Raw genomic sequence first — 20346 nt, 5'->3', positions numbered from 1 at the left:
GTTACATGTCATCTCCACCAATGTGTCCATGGGAAAATTAAAGTATAAACCTTGTAACATCTTGATAGAAGCAATGAAAAGGAAGCATTTTGTCCACCTACAGACTATTTTGTTGCCAGTATGGATGTTTGTCTGTTAGCATTCTATATCCAGAATCAAGAGCAAAAGACTTAAAGCAAGAAATATATTTTGGGTACCATTTCTTTGTTTTTGCTACTTTTAATATTTTTAAAGCATTTATCCAACAGAAAAGCATAGGTTATGAAAAGCTATCATACCTATAAGTGGAACCCTATCAGTATCTGCTCCAATATCCTGGTCTCACAGTAACCAGCTAGATGCCTGTGGGAAGCCTGCAAGCAGAAGCTGAGGGCTGCAGAATCCTCTTTGCTTATGATAGATACCCAGCACCTGGTATTCAGAGGCATAATGCCTCTGTTAGTGGAGGTAGAACGTAGCCATTATGGCCTGGAGCCATTGATAGTGTATTCTCCATGAATTTGCCTAATTTCCTTTTAAAGACATTCTGAACTCCAAGTCGATGACCACCACAATGCCTTGTGGTAGGGAATTTCAGAGTTTAACTATATGCCGTGTCAAATCTACATATGCCAATAGAATAGCTTTTCTAGTTGCAGAAACGTATGCTGACAGTTGCCACAGATTGACAATTCCATTTTAAAAAGGTAGAAGGACCAAAACTAGAAATCTTAGTTTTCTTGTTATTGTTCCTTAAATCATTTTTATGTATCACTTAAAAAACCACATTCCTCTATACCTGGTGTGGATTATATGTATTTCTCCTTCTGCCGTGGCATAACCAACGAATCACTGAAGACTAGTATATAGTGATCATTTTAAGATATTCAGGTGTATGATACTTCATGTGTGTATGTGCAGCAGATTAAAGCAATGTTTCTTTTTGACGATATGTATCACACAGTGATTCTTAAATTTGCTCAGTGCAACAGAGACATTGTAAAACCAGATGCAGATGTATATGGACTGTGAGTCAGTGGCTCTGCCAATATTTTTGTTGGTGTTTTCAATGGCGAACTAATTGCATTATCAATCTTGTTAGTCTAGGGGCATCTAGGGCTTCATTCTTGCTTTGACTGTGTGGGGGCTCATGTCCAAATGCTGCAGAAGCCGATGGCAGCAGGGAGAAGAGGGTTCTAAAAAAATGCAATGGGAGGGATCATAGCTCAGTGATAGAGCATTGCTTGCAGAGGGCCCTGGTTCACTCCTGGAATCTTTACTCAGATTACAGTGGTGCCCCGCTAGACGAATGCCTCGCTAGACGAAAAACTCGCGAGACGGACGGTATTCATCTAGCGGAAGCTGCCCCGCAAGACGAAAAAGTCAATGGGGCTGCTTCGCAAGACGAAAAATTTTCGTCTTTTTTTTCGTTTAGCGGAGCGCGGCTGTCATTGCCGCTTCGCTAGATGAAAAAACCGCTAGACGAAAAAATTCGTAGAATGAATTATTTCCGTCTAGCGGGGCACCACTGTAGATTGATGGCTAACAGTTGCTAAGAATCACAAAGAGGAAAGTACTAGTGCTTTTGTGCCCTGTTTTAAACATAGGCTTGTGACTAGCCATTGTGAGGACAGCGGGACTAGATATGGAACTTTAGTCTGATGTTTAAGAGTGGTTCTTGTATTATTATATTCTTACAGCAAGTGCTGTAAAAAGGCTCTGCTTGAGACCTCGAAGAGTTTCTGTCAGATTGATTTATTTGTTTAAAATACTTATATTCTGTGTATACAAAGTGATGTACAGACGTAGAGCTCCTTCATAGACTGGCTGTATGCACAAATAGGAGTGTGGCCACTGCATTAGTCGAGGACAGGGCTAGCACTTGTTATTTCACTCTATGTGTCTAAACTCTACTATCAACGCAGTTCTGAGCAACCTTAAGAACAAAATCCATTTTTTAAATTGCCTACATTGTTCCAATTTATAAATAAATTGAGCAGGATTATATTCTTGCTTGTTGCCTTTGGATTACTATACAGTACTGTGAAGGAATTTTTGATAAAATGATAATAGTTGGGCTATTTTCAATGTTTGATCTGGAGTGTTCCAACCCCAAGAGGGAAAAAGTTGCTTCCAGTTTCTCGCAATCAAGTGCTAAGCAAACCCATCATTGAGTTTGTTTGGAAAAGAGCTGAAATACGTCTTGTCTGAGAATGCAGCAACACCTGTATGTAAACTTTCAAGAATGTCTGCTTGAGAGGTGAAAATTATGAGGAGAGATGGATGAAAGCAGAAGCAGTTCTAGTGATATGAATTTTAAGGAGTGCTTCACAGAAGGAAAGTATTCATGGCTTGAACTGAATCTTGTTTACATCCAAACTAGGCAGTTTTCATTAAATAGCCATGTAGACTTGGAAACACTGCTTGGGCTTTCTGATATAAGGTTTATGTCCTTAGCTTATAAACCAACTGTTGTGAAAAAGAAAAAGGAATAGACACCAAAGCATCCTTAACCCCTCCCCTCCCAGGCACTACCATTTGGATTTTGGCCACAAAGCCTTTAACTGCAGGGTATTTAATTGCACTGTAGAAAGACATGAATTCAAGAATGGATAAGGTGGCATTCTGCCCAGCTGAAATCTATAAAGCCAGTCTTAACTGGGAAAAAGAGCCACAACTTAAATGCTGGACAATCAGTAAAAATGTCCCACACTTATTTTTTTATAACATAATTGCGTGCTTTATTGATATACACAGTAAAGCAGTATATAATACAATAAGTAAGGCATATATTTGGTGAAATTTGATATGTTGTGAAAAATGCAGTAAAACTGAAGTTTATAAAAATAATTAGTAAATGTTACAGTGTAGATGTTAGAACACAGTATTATGATACCAAAGTAATAAACCAGTACTGGATAACAATGGTATAACATGCCAAATGATAGTTAGTTAGTTAGTCAGTTACACTGATAAATGTATTACAGTTTAATAGTTTGTGGATATAAGGAACATGAAATATTCCCAAAGAAATGCTTAAAAAGCAGCAATAAAGCTCTTAAAGTCTTTAAATACTTTTGACAGACTCACTTCAAAACTAATGTCTATGAAGGGGGGAAAATGAAAACCCTGATGAAAACAAATGTGCACTCTTTATTAGTTTCCAAATGTTTAAAGAGAACTTTCAACTTAAAAGCATAAATGAACAAACCCCACCCCATAGATTCTGCACTTTCCTATGAGAATATGCAGGATGCTTATTGATGAATAAATGGTACAATCCAGCCTAGTATGGGTCAAGTGCCTGCTCATGAGGTAATGGCCCCTCCCCTCAGCATACCGGTACATCCTTTTGGAAAAACATATCCCTGGGCAAGAAGGAGAGCCTGGTGCTGACAAACTTCCATTCACAATCATGGTTGAGGGAGACTGGTAGCAACAGGGCTATTAGACCTCAGTGTGTGGGCACTGTGCTCACACTAGGATAGATTGCATCCAAAGTTCTTTAAAAAAATAGTTTGAAAATGTACGTTTGGGGCTTCTTTTGCAAGTTACACATTTTTAAACTTCTTGTTGTTAAGATGATAAGACCTGTTCACACAATGGACAAGTGGTGATGATGTAATATCTTCTGTATATAATTGTCAGGAACACCACAAAACCAAAGTGAGGTAGAAATAACATGACTACCCATGTTTAATGTTAACTAGCATTAAAAATAAAATATTTTCCCCAAATTTAATTACACTTCGTACAAGAAGAGGTAACAGATTTTACTCTTGCAAAGTATTAATGTAGATTAGATTGATGAAATTCTATTTTCAGACAATGGAATTAAAGGCTGGCGGAAGGGAAGGGAATGAAATGGTAAAGCTTTTGTTAACAGCACCTCAAAATTTTATAGTAGTAAACCTGAGGAGCTGTTATGTAACATCTATTTTCTGTTATCCCTCTCCTGAGTCATTGTTAATTGTGCGGTATTATTTGTAGAAAGATCTAGGGAGGAACAAAATTACTGACTATTGTCTTGGATGACCAGCCTCCCATGAAGCAGTGTGGCTACTTTTAACTGTTGATAGAACTGAAGCTGATATAATTGCTCCATGCTATTTCCTGTTTAATTGAAATGTTGTGGCTCCTTGGAATTTGCTGCAAGGCAGATCTCTAGTGACCGTTTTGTTTTTAAGAGACTAGGCAATTCTCAATGCTTAAAAATACTGCTACTATAACAATTAAAATTAAATATTAATAATATGAGTAATCAAACTTTCAGGATGGAAGCAGATCACAGGTCGGTCACTATCTGTATTCAAGTCCTCAACACACACACCCCTCAAAAAAATCAAAAAAACCACCCACAAAGATGCAGGGTATCTCACTAAAGGTGACATCACAGGGTATAAAAGCAAATCAAGAATTCTGCTTTGAAGCATTAAGGTGCTGGCCAGTGTCAGAGGCAGAATACCGGATAATAAAGTCCAAAGGTATAATCCGGTGAGGCAATTCCTATTTTGTGTTTACTAACAACATTCGGTTTCATAGAAGTGGAGGAAACAGCTGGAGCAGAGAATACTGATTCAATTTGTCTTTTTTATTGTTGCAAGCTCTGAAGATAGCATTTGTCATGTAATGTGCTCTTTCATATTATTGCCAACTAGCTGGATAAATTCCCGTAAGACTTAATTTCTACTTGGAAGGAGGTAGAAAAGCTACCTCTACTGGAAGTTCAGGACAATATTATTTTTTTTAAGCCAGTGCTAGTCAGACGCAAAACAATGAGAAATGTATGTTAGTAGTTTTGGTGTTTCAGAAATTCTCTCTTTGATTTGTAAGGAAAAGAACACAGAACATGAATTATGATACAATTACAGAGCTCAAATGATGCTAAACAAATGCACTGCCTCTTTTTTGTTTTTTTTATAGGGATTTATATAAACTTTTTTTTATAAAGCACACTTTGTTTACAATCTTTCTTTATAATGGTTATAAATTTTTTTAAACAACCAAAATGCGTTCCATATAAAGAAATGGCAAGTTATTTAGCTATCAAGATTTTACATGTAGTTTTCTTATAATTTTTTGTACAATTGCATAGACGTGTAAAACCTGCCATTGTTAACAAAACAATAACAGACTTAAGAAACTACTGAAATCTACAGTATAGTACCACTACCCTTCACAAAAATATAATTTGTTTTCATGTAAACTCTTACAGTCTAATCCTTTTGTCATATGAATATTATAAAAACCATGCGGGTACGCCTGAAGTTGTAAAACACATCTTGCTATTCTAAGACCTTGCTGTCAGTCATCATGGTCACTAACGTTTCCATTGCTCGGCCCAAGTCATCTGCCATGTGGAAAAGGCTGCCTACATTGTGGCCTGTAAAACAAAGAAAAAGATTTCACAGATGAAGCTGTCCTTGGTGTACTACAACTGCTTATGAAGATTGCCACACATACTTCTTAAAAGAAAAGTGAGTTAGGTACCTTGATATAAAATGATACACACTTCCATGCAAGGACAATTGTCAATTATTAGTCATATACATATTTGCACAACCACTAGCAAAGCTGCGTGAAACCTGCAGAGCTTTTCGGCCATCACCACACTGAATTCTTAAATGACAGACATAGCAAATCAATTTCAAAGGCACATGCATGAAAACCCTTGGCAAAAACTGCAAAATTAAATGTGCATGTGAAAGACTTTGCTACACAAGTGGTTGCAAATGAATCAATTAAAGTGAATAACAGCTAACCTGATCAATCATAATCAACCCAAACAGCTTGACTAGGGAACTTGCCAAAGTGCTAATTGATGTTAATGAGAGTAAGGTCCTGGGCGAAACCTCCATTGGAGACCAAATTGAAGAGTTAAACCAACCTACATAAATTCACTGAATCTTTTAAAATACTGTTGCTAATGAAAGGAAGCTAGTTGCATGAACTCTATTATCATGGGGGCAAGAAAAGCTGGATGTGCCAGGTTACGTTAGCTATTGTTAGCTACACTGCAGTAATACCCATTTCATGATTTATGTTGTTAAGAAATCCCATTTGATGGAATGTTTGCTTTTTAGCTAGCTTGTAACTTATCTGAATCCATTCCTGACAAAAATGTATCTTGATAATATGCAACTCATCACACTGCAAAGATAGCAGGCATAAAATGGGTAGGTGTACAGCAAGTTAAGAGTGTACATGCAAATATTTTCTTTAATCAGTGTGTACCTCTGCATTTCTTCCAATCCTGGTTTTCAGACCACGTTGGTGTCCTGCCCAAAATGGTAATGACTACAAGGCCAACAGAAATCCCCTCTTTTTCGAAGAATGCTTTTGTTCTACTGATTTACTGCTAAATGGGCAACACAAGAAGAGCAGCACTCTTTATAGTAAAGAGTGCTGTCCTTTTGTTCCCAACATTCAGGACGGGCTATGATATCCTTCTACAATGTTCTTCTTGCAGCTTTTTGAGGTGGGTCATGTTCAGACATGGTCACTTCATGAATGAATTAGTATTTGGGATGGAATCTTTACTTTCTCAAAGGGTCTAAAAACAAAGAATTGCTTATCTTCTCTGTAGCATACCAATTTTAGTATATGTGCTACCCGAACTGAGCACCTTATAAAAAAGTTTTAATGCAACAGAAATAAAGCTATAGTAAAACAAAAACTGAATTAAGCAATTATGACATACGCAGGTAACACGTTAGCATTTAAACAAAATAAAACTGAACTATGAAAGCTTTGGACAAATCAGATCTTTTTCCAGCTCTGAAAAGAAAACAAATTTTGTACCTGACAGACTTAATGACCCTTGTCACTATGCGTAGAGATGCTGGTAACTAGAGAAGAGCCACTGATAATGTTCTTAGCATTCAGGAATGTTTGCATGGAAGGTGATGGTGTTTACAGCTGTAGCTGTAATCAACAAAGAACAACTAGTGGGCCACAGGATTGAAGCTGGTGCTTAATTGTTTGTCTCTCTGAAGGCAATGGTGCAAAGCTGGTCTACAGGTTATGGCCATCCTGTGGAGGCTGCTTAAAATTGAGAGCTCCTATGTCATTGGACCCTCCACTATACTGAAATGGTATAGTTCATATACCCTGGCAAAGCAGCATAAATGATCCTTAGAATATTGATGGAACAGATTAGAGTAAAAGTGATAGTCATTTTTACAAAAGAAGGTAGAAACTAGTACCAACATTGTCTCTTTAAGCAGAGAACTGAACAACTCAAGAACTTTAGCCTTAGACTGTTAACCTGGCACCTTTAAATGCACAGGCAATTCTTGTTTTGCGTGGCAGTTCCATGTGTAAGCCTGCTCTGTCCCTTTTTGTGATGTTTTCGTGATGTTTTGGGGCTACTTCCAGGTTTGGCACTCTGTGTGTGCATGTGATTGCACATCATTAAGATGTGCCTAAACTGTGAGTTGCCTGTAGTAAGTTCTAACAGTGTGTGAAAGATGTTGTTTCCCCACCCCCAATACATACTGGTATATAAGATGCTGAAAGCAGAAAAATATTTTGTTTTGTTTTTTAAAAAGTAAATGCACAAGATCAGATCTATTTTAAAAAACCTTTTTGTTTAAACAGAAGAAATGTGACATGTTTATACAGCAGAACATCAAAGTAAAGGTATCACTTCTGGGTGGTAGCAGTAATTTGCCATATTTCAAAAGTGCCATCTACCTTTCATACGACTTCACTATGCCTTCAACTCTGTGGGAGCCAAATATACTGGTAGCTGCCTCCCTGGTCATGGGAGGGTACTGTCTTGTACTTTGCTTTGAGGGAGCCCTCAAGTGTTGATATCTTAATCTAGGGCTGGCCAACAGTTCTGTATCATTAGAGGCCCCCCCTCCCCCAAATTTGTAATGTGGCAGTTAAGTTACATTTTGCCCCACCTCCTCACAGGTAATTAGATGACAGCTTAATGATTATGGGTTTCCCAGTTGATGGAATATGTGCCATCAGACACAGCTGGGCACTGCAAATAGCAGCCTTTGCCAAGCAGGTGCCCTCCAGATGTTTCAGACAATAGCTTCCAGCATTAGATGGGAGAGGCAAGCTCCATCAGGCATCTCCTGCCCCTGAACTGTGACGGCTGGTCATTATAGGATGGCTGGTGCCCAAGTTTTGATTTTGATTTTCCTTTTGCTTGAGTACTGTAATTTTTTAGAGTGCAAGCCTGGAGGTAGAGATCGTCTTATTTTGGTTGTACCGGTATGTAAGCTGCTCTGGAGGCATTTTGGGCTGAAGAGTGCAGGGTACAAATGTGGCAAATAAATAAACACCTACCTAAATGGGAACAAATTTTTAAATGCTAGCTTCCTATACAAGATAAATTCGCTTCATATTTGTCTAGCATAGATTCAAGGCAACTATAGTTGCAAGTGAATTTCTGAATGTTGTAGTCTTTTGTAAGGCTGTTCATCTTCCACCACATCCACTGTTTGGATAACAACAGCTTAACATTCAAATGCTTCTGAAAATGCTTTAAAGATAATAAATGAACTATTTTCAATTCAGTTGTACTTTATAGAAAGTGAAAAAAATCTGTTTATCATTCTCTCTGTTCCTCAATCCCAGAGCACACAAACTTTTTCCTGTGTCTTTGTATCATGAAAACCATTAACTTTAGCTCCATATATTCTTATAACCAGCCTGTGAAGTAATTACAGTTGTGGGATTCAAAATGAGATAAAGGATTGCCCAATGCCACTCAGCAGAGTGCATAGCTGAACTGCATTTAAATCTGTCTGTCCCACATGAAAAGCCAGGATTTTGTTCATATTGGTTTTCATATCCTGTACTGCCTTAAACATCATAGTGGATGTTATTGACATTCTGTTAGGTGTAATGCTGAACTTGCAAACCAAAGGAATACTTTATATCACTTATATATCACAACCACTTCTTTTCCTATAAATACAATATTTGTAACCTGTATTGTAGTCAAGAACTTAAGATGGTCTCAGACTTTAATCTAAAGCCAGATGATAACTTCACACCTTATGAACCATAAAGATTTTATGGCAACATTTTCATCTTTATTCCCTTTGCCAAGTTGGAAGGACCTAACAGAGAAAAAGCATTCCTTCCATTTCTGATGTCAATTGAAAGTTGAGAGGCATTGCATATTAGACCACAACTGTTAAATGTACCTAGCAACACACATGCTGCGCCACAAACGCCAGACAAAAAAAAGAGGATGTAGCCAACAAGAAGCTATTGCAGTAGGCATCAGACACACTAACCTCTCTCACTGGCTTTCCAGAGGCATTTCTTCCTTTAGTAACAGAAGTAGTTTGGTATCAGAAAGAAAAAGGGAAAAACACAAATACAGAAATACTTCAGTGTTTATTCTGGAGCTGAATTCAGAGCATTGTTTTTTAAATAAGCCAAAAGACTACAGTGCATAAAAATGCATAAAATGTCCCTTGTAGGTCATCAATGTAAAGTAATAGAAATCCATTATCTTCTGATTAAAATGCAAAGAGCCTGAGATAATAAATTTACTGGAAGAAAAATAATAGATTTGCTCAGTATGTGTTGATTAGTCATCATCCTTTGTTCTAAAATATTTTATTACACACAGAAGTACCTGTGATAGTATTTGATTTATTATTAAGAGTGATCCACCTTAGCACTGTTACGTACTGAAAAACAATAAAACTTTTTCAATACCAAATTAAGACAGAGAATAATATGTACAAAGAATGTGATCTTAGCTGAAAACATTTCACACACCGTTAGTTCACTGTTGTAAAATAATAATATGCAGACTACATAATAGGTTGTTGAGCCATTAATATTGTATAGTATTTCTTGTAAAGGAAGGGGAGAGGTGATTCAATGCAGGAGACAAACAAATTTCTCTATATCTTTCCACTAAGGATGGGCAATACAGTGGAACCTCGGTTGTCGACCGCTTAGGAAGCTGAACAATTCAGAACCCAAACGCCGACAACCCAGAAGTGAATGCTTCCGTTTTCGAATGCGCATCAGAAGTCGAATGGCTTCTGAGGTGCGTTTCTTCATTTTTAAAAAGGAATTTGCCGAATGGAAGTCAAAAGATCTTCCGGAACGGATTACGTCTGACAACCAAGGTTCCACTGTATCTGGTTTTCAACATTGTGATATATCACCAGCTAAACATCACCATATACCAATATATCACAATGTCTGAAATAAGGAGGAAGGAGGAAATAAGGTGTGGAGAGAGAAGCAGCTGAGCGCTGAATTCTTGGATGTGAACTTCAAACCGGTTTGGGATGATACATTGCCCAGCCCTAGCCAAGAGCACTGTTCTCCTACAGCACCTTCCTTGCATTTTCTTTGGAAGGAAAAAAATCTCAAACTTTTAAAAACTCCCCAGGAATGTACCAAAAACATAACCATGAACAAGTGAAAGGAGAACTTCACATCCCAGAGACACCTTTTGTTAAAATGTTCAGTTTTTACTTTTTAATTAGGTGAATATCACTATTAAAAAGGCAACATCACCATTTAGTTCTAGCAACAGTTGTGAAATGGGTGGCAGTCACTCCTTAAATATATTTGTAATGCCCAATTGTCCAATCACTGAATAAGAGGTGGGGGTGTATTTGTCCATTTGCCCACCTGAAAACCATTTCTTGGCTGGGGGTGCAATTTAAGAGGCAGTCTGGAATCCAAGTTATTTCCAAGTTGGCCAGTTTCAACCAGAAACAGCAGCAAAAAGAGAGTTCCAAAGAAGTCCAGTGGGGCTACTCAGATGTAAATTGTAAGCTAGGAAATGGGTGGAGAGAATCTTTTCCAAGGCTGGCTCCTCCCAATCCCAGTTTGTTCCTAGAAGCAGATTTGCAGTTGCAGCTAAAGAATAGAAGATCAAGAAGTGGTGGGCAGGGAGGGGGGGAGCAAGAGACAAGATCACAGCACAGAGGCTTTGGCATGGGGAACAGTGTGCCAAGGTTCCAACCCAGCCAGGAAGTGCAGCTGATTAATTGTGCGCGCCCCACCTCCCTCTGCAAGGTCTGATGAACTGGATGCACACCCACAATTTCCTCCATTGTACCTGTGAGGAAGGTGTTGGCTTCTTCCTTCCTCCTCTCCAGTTCCCTTTTGGGACAACTTCCATTGCAAGTGCCCAGCCACGATCCCACCACATCGAACCACAGGGTGGGATGGGTGGAGAAGGCTTGCAAGAGAGAGGGAGGGAGAGGAGAAAAGAAAAGGTAGAGGAGGGAGGTGGAGAGAGAGAGAAACACCACAAGGGCTTGGTGAGAGAGACAGAGGGAGATACCTTGCCCAACAGAACAAACATAAGGATTGGGGGGGGGCAGGGACCAACAACTTCCCTCTGCCTACAGAGAAAGCAGATTATAGTTGGTTCTACTTAATTCTACTCAATTTTCCTTCTTCTCTGGACTGCAGGATGCAGAGCTGCTTTAGAGCTGGCTAGCAGCCCTTTACTTGACAGTAAAATATTTTTTGCAGTACTCTGATTGGCAGAAGGCAAGGACTACAGCAACTGCTTGCACCCCTGGTGGGCACTAAGTGGGGATTTGCGATGTATTGCAAGGTCAAAAATAATGAAACGGTTATTGCAATCTGGGCTTTAAACTGCTTTTCAACTATGTATCAATAAATCGCACAGCCCTAATTTCCACTTAGCAATTTTCTTTGTTCAGTTAAATTGCCCTGTCATTGCAGTTTGACACCTATGTCCAGAAACTGTGGTACAGATGGAATTTATAAGCAATCTTCCATTTGAATAATTTTGATTATAAATTTCATGAATAAATTAAACTGCTCTTTACTAAATGTTTCCAGCAGGAAAATACATAACATTAAAAACAAAATGTATGAAAGCCAAATCAAATGCACACGTACTACTTGTCACAACCATCATCAAAATAAACAAAATGAAATAAAATAGTGAAGCAGGCTAGAAATAATCACAGCTGAATAAGTCATCACCATTTCAATAGTCACTCTACTCTTGACATATGGAGAGCATTGGGATAGATCAGCTAACAGTCAAGAAGAATAACAACAAATTATTTTTCACAATTAATATGGAGACATTGTCTGAGACACTGCTAACATGAAGGATCCCCCCCCCCCAAATCCTCATGAATATGCCAACATCCTCATTAGTCATGCCTATTACATTAGTTAGGACTCACTTAAGCCCCATTGATGTTTACACAACTCCAGTAGCATTCATTTCCTTGGGGCTAAGAAGCAACTACTTTGTTCTAAGGATACCACCAGTGCTTTTTTTCTGAGGGGAGCAGGGGTACGCATACCCCTAAACATTTTGTGAATCTAAGTTTGGCCTCATTGTGGGGCAGTATTTCAATGTGAGTAGGAAAATGAGAGTACCCCTAAACTTTTTTAGAAAAACACTGGATACCACCATTTCTTTTTTAGAAAAACACTGGATACCACCATTTCTTTTAAACCTCACAGCTTAGTCAAAAATTTGATTGTTCAGCTTACATTACATTTCATTGTCATTCTTTTGCTAAAATGAACAAGATCTCAATCAAATACATACAAAACTCCCATCAGATTTTGCAGTTTTTCCACAAGTGTAGTGTGAAGATCTTGCAGGGTTTAATAAACCACTAAGGTGGTATTTAATACTATATTTCCACTATGTCAGACCTCTGGCTTTGACATCTGTTTTGAGTTAGCACAGCAGCTGTGGAAAACAGCTGCAGCTACTATGAATTTGCTTTGAGCAGCATGCTAAAGGGAATGTGGATGGGACTGTACAGTTTATGAGAAAGAAAATTCCTTAAGGACAGCAATCATCAGATTCTCAGCAGAAATTCCCACTTTTAGCACCATCCTTCAGCTTTGCAGCAAGTGCAGAGATCATTCTATAATGTTTAAGCTTTCAGCTATTCTTTGCAGTTTTAAAAGTCAAAACAAGAGAAAAAATATATAGACACCTGTATTTTTCCTCCAAAAGATCTGTTTGCGTAGGTCAGACATATACCAACTTTGTCTACATGATGCATTATTTCTTTTTAAAAGAAAGGCTAAAAACATAGTTGAATAGAGAGGAGGAAAACCTGATGCCATCAGTGTGTAACTCTTAACATTTAAAGCTGCATCAATACTGTATATTCTGGCGTATAAGACTACTTTTTAATCCAGGAAAATCTTCTCAAAAGTCGGGGGTCGTCTTATACGCCGGGTGGAGAATCTGTGGTCGAGTGTATCTCAAACACTATATTTTAACTGGAAAAGTTGGGGGTCATCTTATACATCCAGTCGTCTTATACGCCGGAAAATTCGGTAATCATCAGTATAATACCTTCCTGAGGTTGAACCTATCAGATATTATTTCCAAATTTATTTGTAATGGAAAGCCTAGAGAATAATTTTCCCAGTGAGATTTATTTCCATATCATACTGGGAACTCTTGGCTGGCTTCCTACTTAGCATACATAGCAAGTTCTTTCACTGATCCATCATTACTAGCTGCAGAATTATCCAGGCAAACAACACAATGAGAATGTAACATCTGTGTTTTACTTAATTTTTGCATTACGCAACAATGCCAGAAAAAGTTTTGTATAACTTGCACATTTGCTGAAAGTTTCATTTTTTAAAGTGATTAGGTAGTCCAAGAGAATATAGTGTCTTTGCTTCTGTTCTTCACACCAATACATTTCATTAACATCTCTATTTAGTATTCAGCTAAGGTATACTCAGGCATACTGAAGTTAATGAATGTGACTAACTTAGGTTCATTAATTTTAATGGGTCTACTCTAAGTAAAACTTAGTTGAATACTGTCCTCTATCTTTTCAGCAGAGGTGATTTCCCAAGAATGCTTGATACACCATGAAAATTGAAGTACCAGTAAGTTGAATATCACCAACATTCCATGAACTCCAGGGTACCATATTCAACTTAATATAACTCTTTCCAAGGAGGATATGTAGTATTCATATGGAATTCTCTATTAGATAAGATTGCTTCAGTTGGGAGAGAGAATACACGCATACCTGAATATACAGGTAGGAAGAAAGCAAACAATGGTCTCACTGTTGTACAGCAGGGCAGAATCCACAGTAATATAATAAATGGAAATAACTATTCCATGCAAACAGCTACCGTTGTGTACCTTGGGCAGATTTACTAAATATCTTTGTAATGTCTGACTTGGGTCCATCTAGGGTCAGGCATAGAGGACCTCAGGTCTGCATGCTTAATGCAACCCCCAGCCCTATCTGGCTCTTAGAACTCTGCTCGGGCCACTTTGCTCACTAGTCCTGTGCCACACACTCCTTAAGTACTTTTGCGTGGATTGAGAGGAGTGTGTTTGTGGAAATCTTGGGGAGGAATTCAGCATAGCATTATGGTAATCATTCTGCCAGCACAAGCTCTGGTCCACCCAGAGGCTATAAAAGCCAGCTGTGTGGTGCTGTAGGCACTGCAGTCTTCAATGGATCCCCCCTGCCTTTGTTTCATTGATTGTATGGGCTGACTAGTGGTAAGGCAGGCATGACCATGCTTTACCTTGCTATGGAAGTAGTTTGGTTGCTGTATTTGGGACCAGGGAGGAATTTGCCTTATGAACAAATTGGGCCCGTCTGTGGATTTTGCCTTCCTCTTAGCAATCGTCATAACTTTTGAGCAGAGGAAACACTGGGTTGCATCCTTAGTCCTGGTGGAGGAGGCCCATTGCAGTGGGACCCTGGGAAGTACTTTTTGTCCAGATACCCATCTCAGAAGCTGAAGGGCCTTAGCATCTCCATCTGGTAACCCGAAGGGTTTCCTGGATATGGTGCATGTCAGAGGATGACCTGTGACAGCGGTCAACCCCTACTTATTCACCAACCAGTTGGTGGGCTAATTGATTTCAGGATACACACCCAAAGCCTACACCCAAACCTGCTTACATCTGCAATCACTAGAAGTTGTGGCCTTGATCCCAATACTGCTTTCTTGTGTCTTCTTTGTGCAGATGCCCCACCCCCCAACTTCGTTATGCTTGGGCCCACAATAGTTACCTTTCAGTAGGCATAGAGAGAAAACCATTTAGTACTGGTGTTGGTCATACAACCTATTTGTAGCATCTGCTTACACAGTGAGAAGTATTTTCTCTCATAGCTGCTGCTAATCAGAAATCTTGGGGGCAAAGAGATATATCACTCCACAGGTGACCAAATTGTTGTATGTTGTATTTATCAAGGTAGAAATTTATCATTCTCAATCAGCAATTACAAAACATTAACAACTGCAGTCAAACTAATTATCAATCATTGCACTATCTTCCAAATTTTGAATATTAGCAATATTTTACATTTCAAGGGGCTACCCTCACACTTTTTGTGCCATCCCAGTGCATTAAAATGACCTGAGTGCATGGAATGTTAGAATGATCTCAAAATCACAGTTCACTTTCATTTAGTTGGTTAAATATCAATTTGCATTCTATTTTTATTCCTGCAAGATTATTTAAAGTATTATTACCATAGCCATTCAACAGTAGCTGAGAAATTAGGGCCTGACAACTAGTTTCATGTTCATTTTTTGGGGGGGGGAATACTATTTCTAAGTTTTTAGACCAACCTATGATTTATTTGAGGAATGGCAAAGCACTAAAAACTTGGCAGTTTATTTTGCTGTATTTTCTTTTAGGGTAATGAAACAGGTTGAAACAGCTTTTTTATTTATTATAAAAATGTTATTTGAGCTATTCATTGCTTTTCCCACGATTTCAGAGAATCACAGTTCCATAAGATTAACACTCAATTCATTGAGTTTGTTGTAGCACCCTTAAAAAAAGATGGTGATACTTAGAAGAGGTTTCATAAAAGGTAGACTGGATATACCATCTTCAAGAAAAAATACTCAGGGCAGCTGAAACAGAACTATGCACTATTTAACACACAGCACAGTCTTTCATTAGAACATTTGCCTGGGGAGCAGCTTTTCAAAGACAGGTTTAAAATTACTCCACATAAACATCCATCAAGAAATAAAATACTGTCTCCTTAACCTAAGCCTTTTTTCATGGCACTATAATGTGGTAGCCAGATTCAGCAATGACCTTTTCTTGAGCACTAAACATTTCTTGGAAACATTATTCAAATACTATCTGTGCTCTGTTTTGACAAAGAAAGAAAATGTTAGAAACATAAATTTTAAAGAGGTTCCAACCTCTGAAGGCACAGAACCCCAAACCCTCATCTACTCCAATTAAATGAAAGAGCATATTCTTTTTACTTAACGTCTGGCTGTAATATATTTGGGTTAAGTTCTGCTTCTAGCACCAGAGTGGGGAAAAGAAATGTTTCAGAGATGTAAAAATGGAATAGAACGCAGATACAGCAATTCCGAGAAAGATTTGTGAAAGAAAAAACCTAAGCCAAAAATATTCTTATGGAGGTTGTAGTTTGTGGGCCAGTGTCTATATGGTGGTTACCACCTGAATGTATAAAAGGCAGTCTTAAAAAGGTAGCTTATGACCCCAGTAATTTTATCATTGTAATAGTGATGCTGCCCAATATCATTCTCATACTGGATATTACATATTAACAAAAAAAAAAAAGCCAAAAATATGTAATATCCAGTATGATGCTACCAATCACCAGTGGGTTTGCTAATTTTTCTTAGGTCATAGACTATTGTTTACTCACCTCAGATGGTAACGACTCCCCTTTTCTGGCCTATAGACAACTGAAGCACCTTTGAATGTGCAAATTTCCCCCCTGAACTGAAATGAATGAGTCATCGCAGAAGCACAGAGCTCCGTCTGCACATCTGAGCACACACCGAAATCCCTGTAATACCGGTAATGCTATTGTACTATGGATATTATTTTTCTACTGCTAGCATTTCAGAACAAGAATTGTTTGCGGCTAAATCAAAGTGCTTATGCATACAGGTTTTAGGAGAAAAAAAGTATTAGATTTTTCTCCTACAACACTTGCACCTTTCACCTGTGGAACAGTATGTGAACATGATACTGAACTGTGAGGAATATGCACAACATATAATTTAACTGTTGGTCTTTGCTTCTGAACACTAAAGCTTACCTCTTGTACTTGGGAAAGAATTGTTGAGCTGTTCCATGACCTCTTCTAACCCTGTGCTTGTGTCCTGGGGAGGACTGAGCAGATCATCCTCACCTAAAAAAACAAAAGCAGAAGGACATTCCTTTTAATAAGAGCCATTAAAAAGCACTTGCTTCATAAATACTGCCACTGGTTACAATTTATGATCCTTAACCATTCATTTCGGACTCTGCAAGGTTCAGTCTGCGGTATTTCACCCTATTTAAATCTTGTTTTAAAAATCCTCCTGGCTAACAATCTGAAAGAAATTTTAATATATATGCATACACACGTACATTCCTTCCTCTTTTTCTAAATTATAAAGCTTCTCCCATTTATGAAATAATGTAGCCCTATGACAGTAAAATAAATTATTTCAAAAGTCCTAAGTGTCTATACTAAAAATGGTAAAAAGTAATTGCTAGAAAGAATGAGAGCTTCCTTTATTCCATTACCACAACTAGGTTTTGTAGTTGTGTGCTGCATTTCAATGGTGATATGGCGAGACGCGAAATGTGTTTCTAAACAAGTAAATCAGAGCTGACAAATATGCAGCTGCATTAGTATTAATAGTTTTGACAAGTTAATTGCATCAGATAAAAGCTGCAGAAAGATTGATTTGTACTCTGAAAAGCCATTTGAAATGTTTGACATGGCAGAATACACTTGTCCCCTTGAATAAGTTCTAGTACCCAATAACAAAGCAGGGCAGAAATGTAGAGTTCAGGTATCACAGTGGATTTCCCTCAGAATTTTAGCATTACTGCTGCTCAGTTTTTTAGGCTAATTTGTACACTGAAGGAAACTTCCAAATGCACGGAGTTTACATGTTGGATATTATAGAAGTGCTTGTGAAACATAAGGTAGGATTATTCTTTTAACTTTTCCAAACCACAAAATAGTTAATTCTGAATAAGCTGATTAACTGGTTAAACTCAATGAAAGTGTTATGAATCAGAGCTAATCTAGTCCAACCCCTGCCAAGGCAGAAAGTGCCACGTGGAAACCATCATATCTCTCATCACATAAATCAGCCATATTTCAGTGCTTCCTCTGTTTTTTGCCCTTTGGGCAACTTGTGATGGCTTGGAGAAAAAGCATTGTTAACTGCTGATGAGCAACCTGCATGGAGACAACCTCAGTGTGGAACTTTAATGCAACTATTATGAGGCGGCTATAACATGCACATGCATTCTCATACCTATTCAGTCAATAGGAATAAGACTGCAATTTGAAGATTTGCTTTTAATACAACAAAGACGGTACTAATTCAACTGCTGTGCCAGCAAAATCCAGTGTTAACAGTGACTTATCACGTACAGTTTGTGGCCACTGGAAGCAAAACAGAACAGTGCAAGTGTTCACTGACTGAAGAAAAGATTGCCTCAGTTCAACTAGGGTGCTGATTGGAAGACTGAGCTGCTTTTAAACCAGTGTACTGAACATGGTTTAAATCAAGTTTTTTGAACAAGATTCATGAAGAGCAGAAGATCACTGTAAACATAATAAATGAATAAGCAGTGACTAATGCTTACATTAATAAGAAATTGGTAACTAGTGTCTGCTTTTTTGGATTTCCTCAGATACATCCTCAAAAAGAAAGGAACCACTTGAAGCTATTAAGATGTGTTCAAAATTATTAGGATACCAAATGCTGATGCAAACCTCATATTAATAACTAATTCCTAATATTTCAGTACAGAAACAATATGGGACTGGAACATAATATTTTTTGCTTATGATTTCATTTTTCAAATTTGACTTAAAGATCATTAGTACAGATTTTAAGAAACTGTACTGTATCAGGATATATCTGTTTATCCCTACAGAAACACAGATGCTAATTGTTTTTCCAGAATGGTAATTTATAGCCCAGCTACTGTTGTTCATATATTATGAGGGAACCAAATGTCTTCCCCTTATTATTGCTTTAAGTTTAATTTTAGATTAGTTTCCAGCATTTAACCAAAATTGCCAAAGCAGCTTACATGCAGTGAATTTGAGAGATGGGCTTAGACCATAAAAAGGTACTGGTAAGGTCCGTGGGGTGGTTGCTCACCAGTAACCAGGCAAGACTCTAAACTGTCTTTTAACAGTGTGCATGCACACGAAAGCTCATACCAGGAACAAACTCAGTTGGTCTCTAAGGTGCTACTAGAAAGAATTTTCGATTTTGTTTTGACTATGGCAGACCAACACGGCTACCCACCTGTAACTGTCTTTTAACAGGTTTATTGTGCATGCTATTTACAGTGCAGAGCTACAAGTTCATGTCTGTATCAGTCGCTAGCAGAATCTGGGAGTGGCCCCTTCCGGCTGCAACCCCAGCATAAGAGTTTTGGGATCCCAAATCTCCACCTCCCCTCCTTGCGTTTCACCCCTCTGTGCACTTGGGGTGCCGGAAATGGCGTGTCTCCCTCCTCGCCCACTGAGCGAGGGGAGTGCAGGGTCTCTCCAACATCCCTAGAGCCTCAGCTCTCAAGACCCGAAACTGCCTGCCCCTCCCCACTGGAGACCTCGCTGCTTCCTCCGCTGGAAGAGGAGGTGCTGCTGGTCAGGTGGGGCCAGGGCTCTATGTTACATCCCGAAAGCCCTTCCACCACCCTACGCTGAGCCGGGGCCAGTTCCCTGACAGGTACATTGATTATGAACTGAGCAAAACTTGTCTTCTCTAAACTTCCAACATCTCAAAATCTAGTGCCATCAGACCTCTCTTATGTCAGTTTCACTTTTGCTGTTTCCTTCCAGAGCTTGACTAGGGAAGGAAAACCAGGGAAGCTGGGCTGGCAGAGGAACCATATTTTGTTTCCCATTGTTTCAGAGCATCAAAATAGCAATGAGAACCTAAAAATCTGTAATATTATTTGCCCAAGTCAGGACAAATTATTTCAGAGTTCAAAGTGGTGATGTGGCTTTTTGAGCGTGCTCAGGTGTTTTTATTTTTTTAGTGGGTACTTAAATAAAATACAGACCTCTCCTGTTCCTAACCTTCTCTCTTGCCAATTTCCATCCTCCTCCACTTGCAAGCTAAGGTTGGGAAAGGGAAAAGAGGAACACAGCTACCAGATTTCAAAAGACTTTTCACGGAAAAATCCTGAACAAACACTCTTTATGTCCCCTTATCTCAAACTCTCAGAAAAAGCTCAGAAAAAACCCCAGGCCAATTCTAAATCAAGATAGAGAAGTATGTTCATCTCTACTCACAAAATTATTAAAATTAAAATTTAACTAGACACCTTAAAGTATAAGCATTGAAACAATAATAGTCTTCAAGCAGAGGCTGTACAGCCATCTT

The 20346-nt window shown here is 38.5% G+C and overlaps 1 protein-coding gene across 10 annotated transcripts in view; it reads right to left on the bottom strand.

Moving 5' to 3' along the window:
• Window positions 1-3651: 3651 nt before the first annotated feature.
• The window catches only part of DMD (dystrophin), a 1040101-nt gene continuing 1023406 nt past the window's right edge, over window positions 3652-20346 (bottom strand). For 6 of the 10 annotated variants that reach the window (XM_033147196.1, XM_033147200.1, XM_033147198.1 and 3 more), the window contains 2 exons: window positions 17034-17126; window positions 3652-5362 (listed from right to left, as the gene is read on the bottom strand). In XM_033147196.1, the coding sequence (XP_033003087.1) occupies window positions 5265-5362; window positions 17034-17126 (191 nt within the window). In that variant the 3' untranslated portion in view covers window positions 3652-5264. Of the gene's footprint in view, window positions 5363-9242; window positions 9275-17033; window positions 17127-20346 lie in introns of all 10 variants that reach the window. The other 4 variants (XM_033147197.1, XM_033147201.1, XM_033147204.1 and 1 more) reach the window with 1 other exon arrangement.

This window comes from Lacerta agilis, chromosome 4 (assembly GCF_009819535.1).
Source record: "Lacerta agilis isolate rLacAgi1 chromosome 4, rLacAgi1.pri, whole genome shotgun sequence".
In the NCBI taxonomy this organism is placed as follows: Eukaryota; Metazoa; Chordata; class Lepidosauria; order Squamata; family Lacertidae; genus Lacerta; species Lacerta agilis.
The sequence above is the reverse complement of the archived record's forward strand: the minus strand, read 5'-3'. Positions and strand labels throughout refer to the sequence as shown.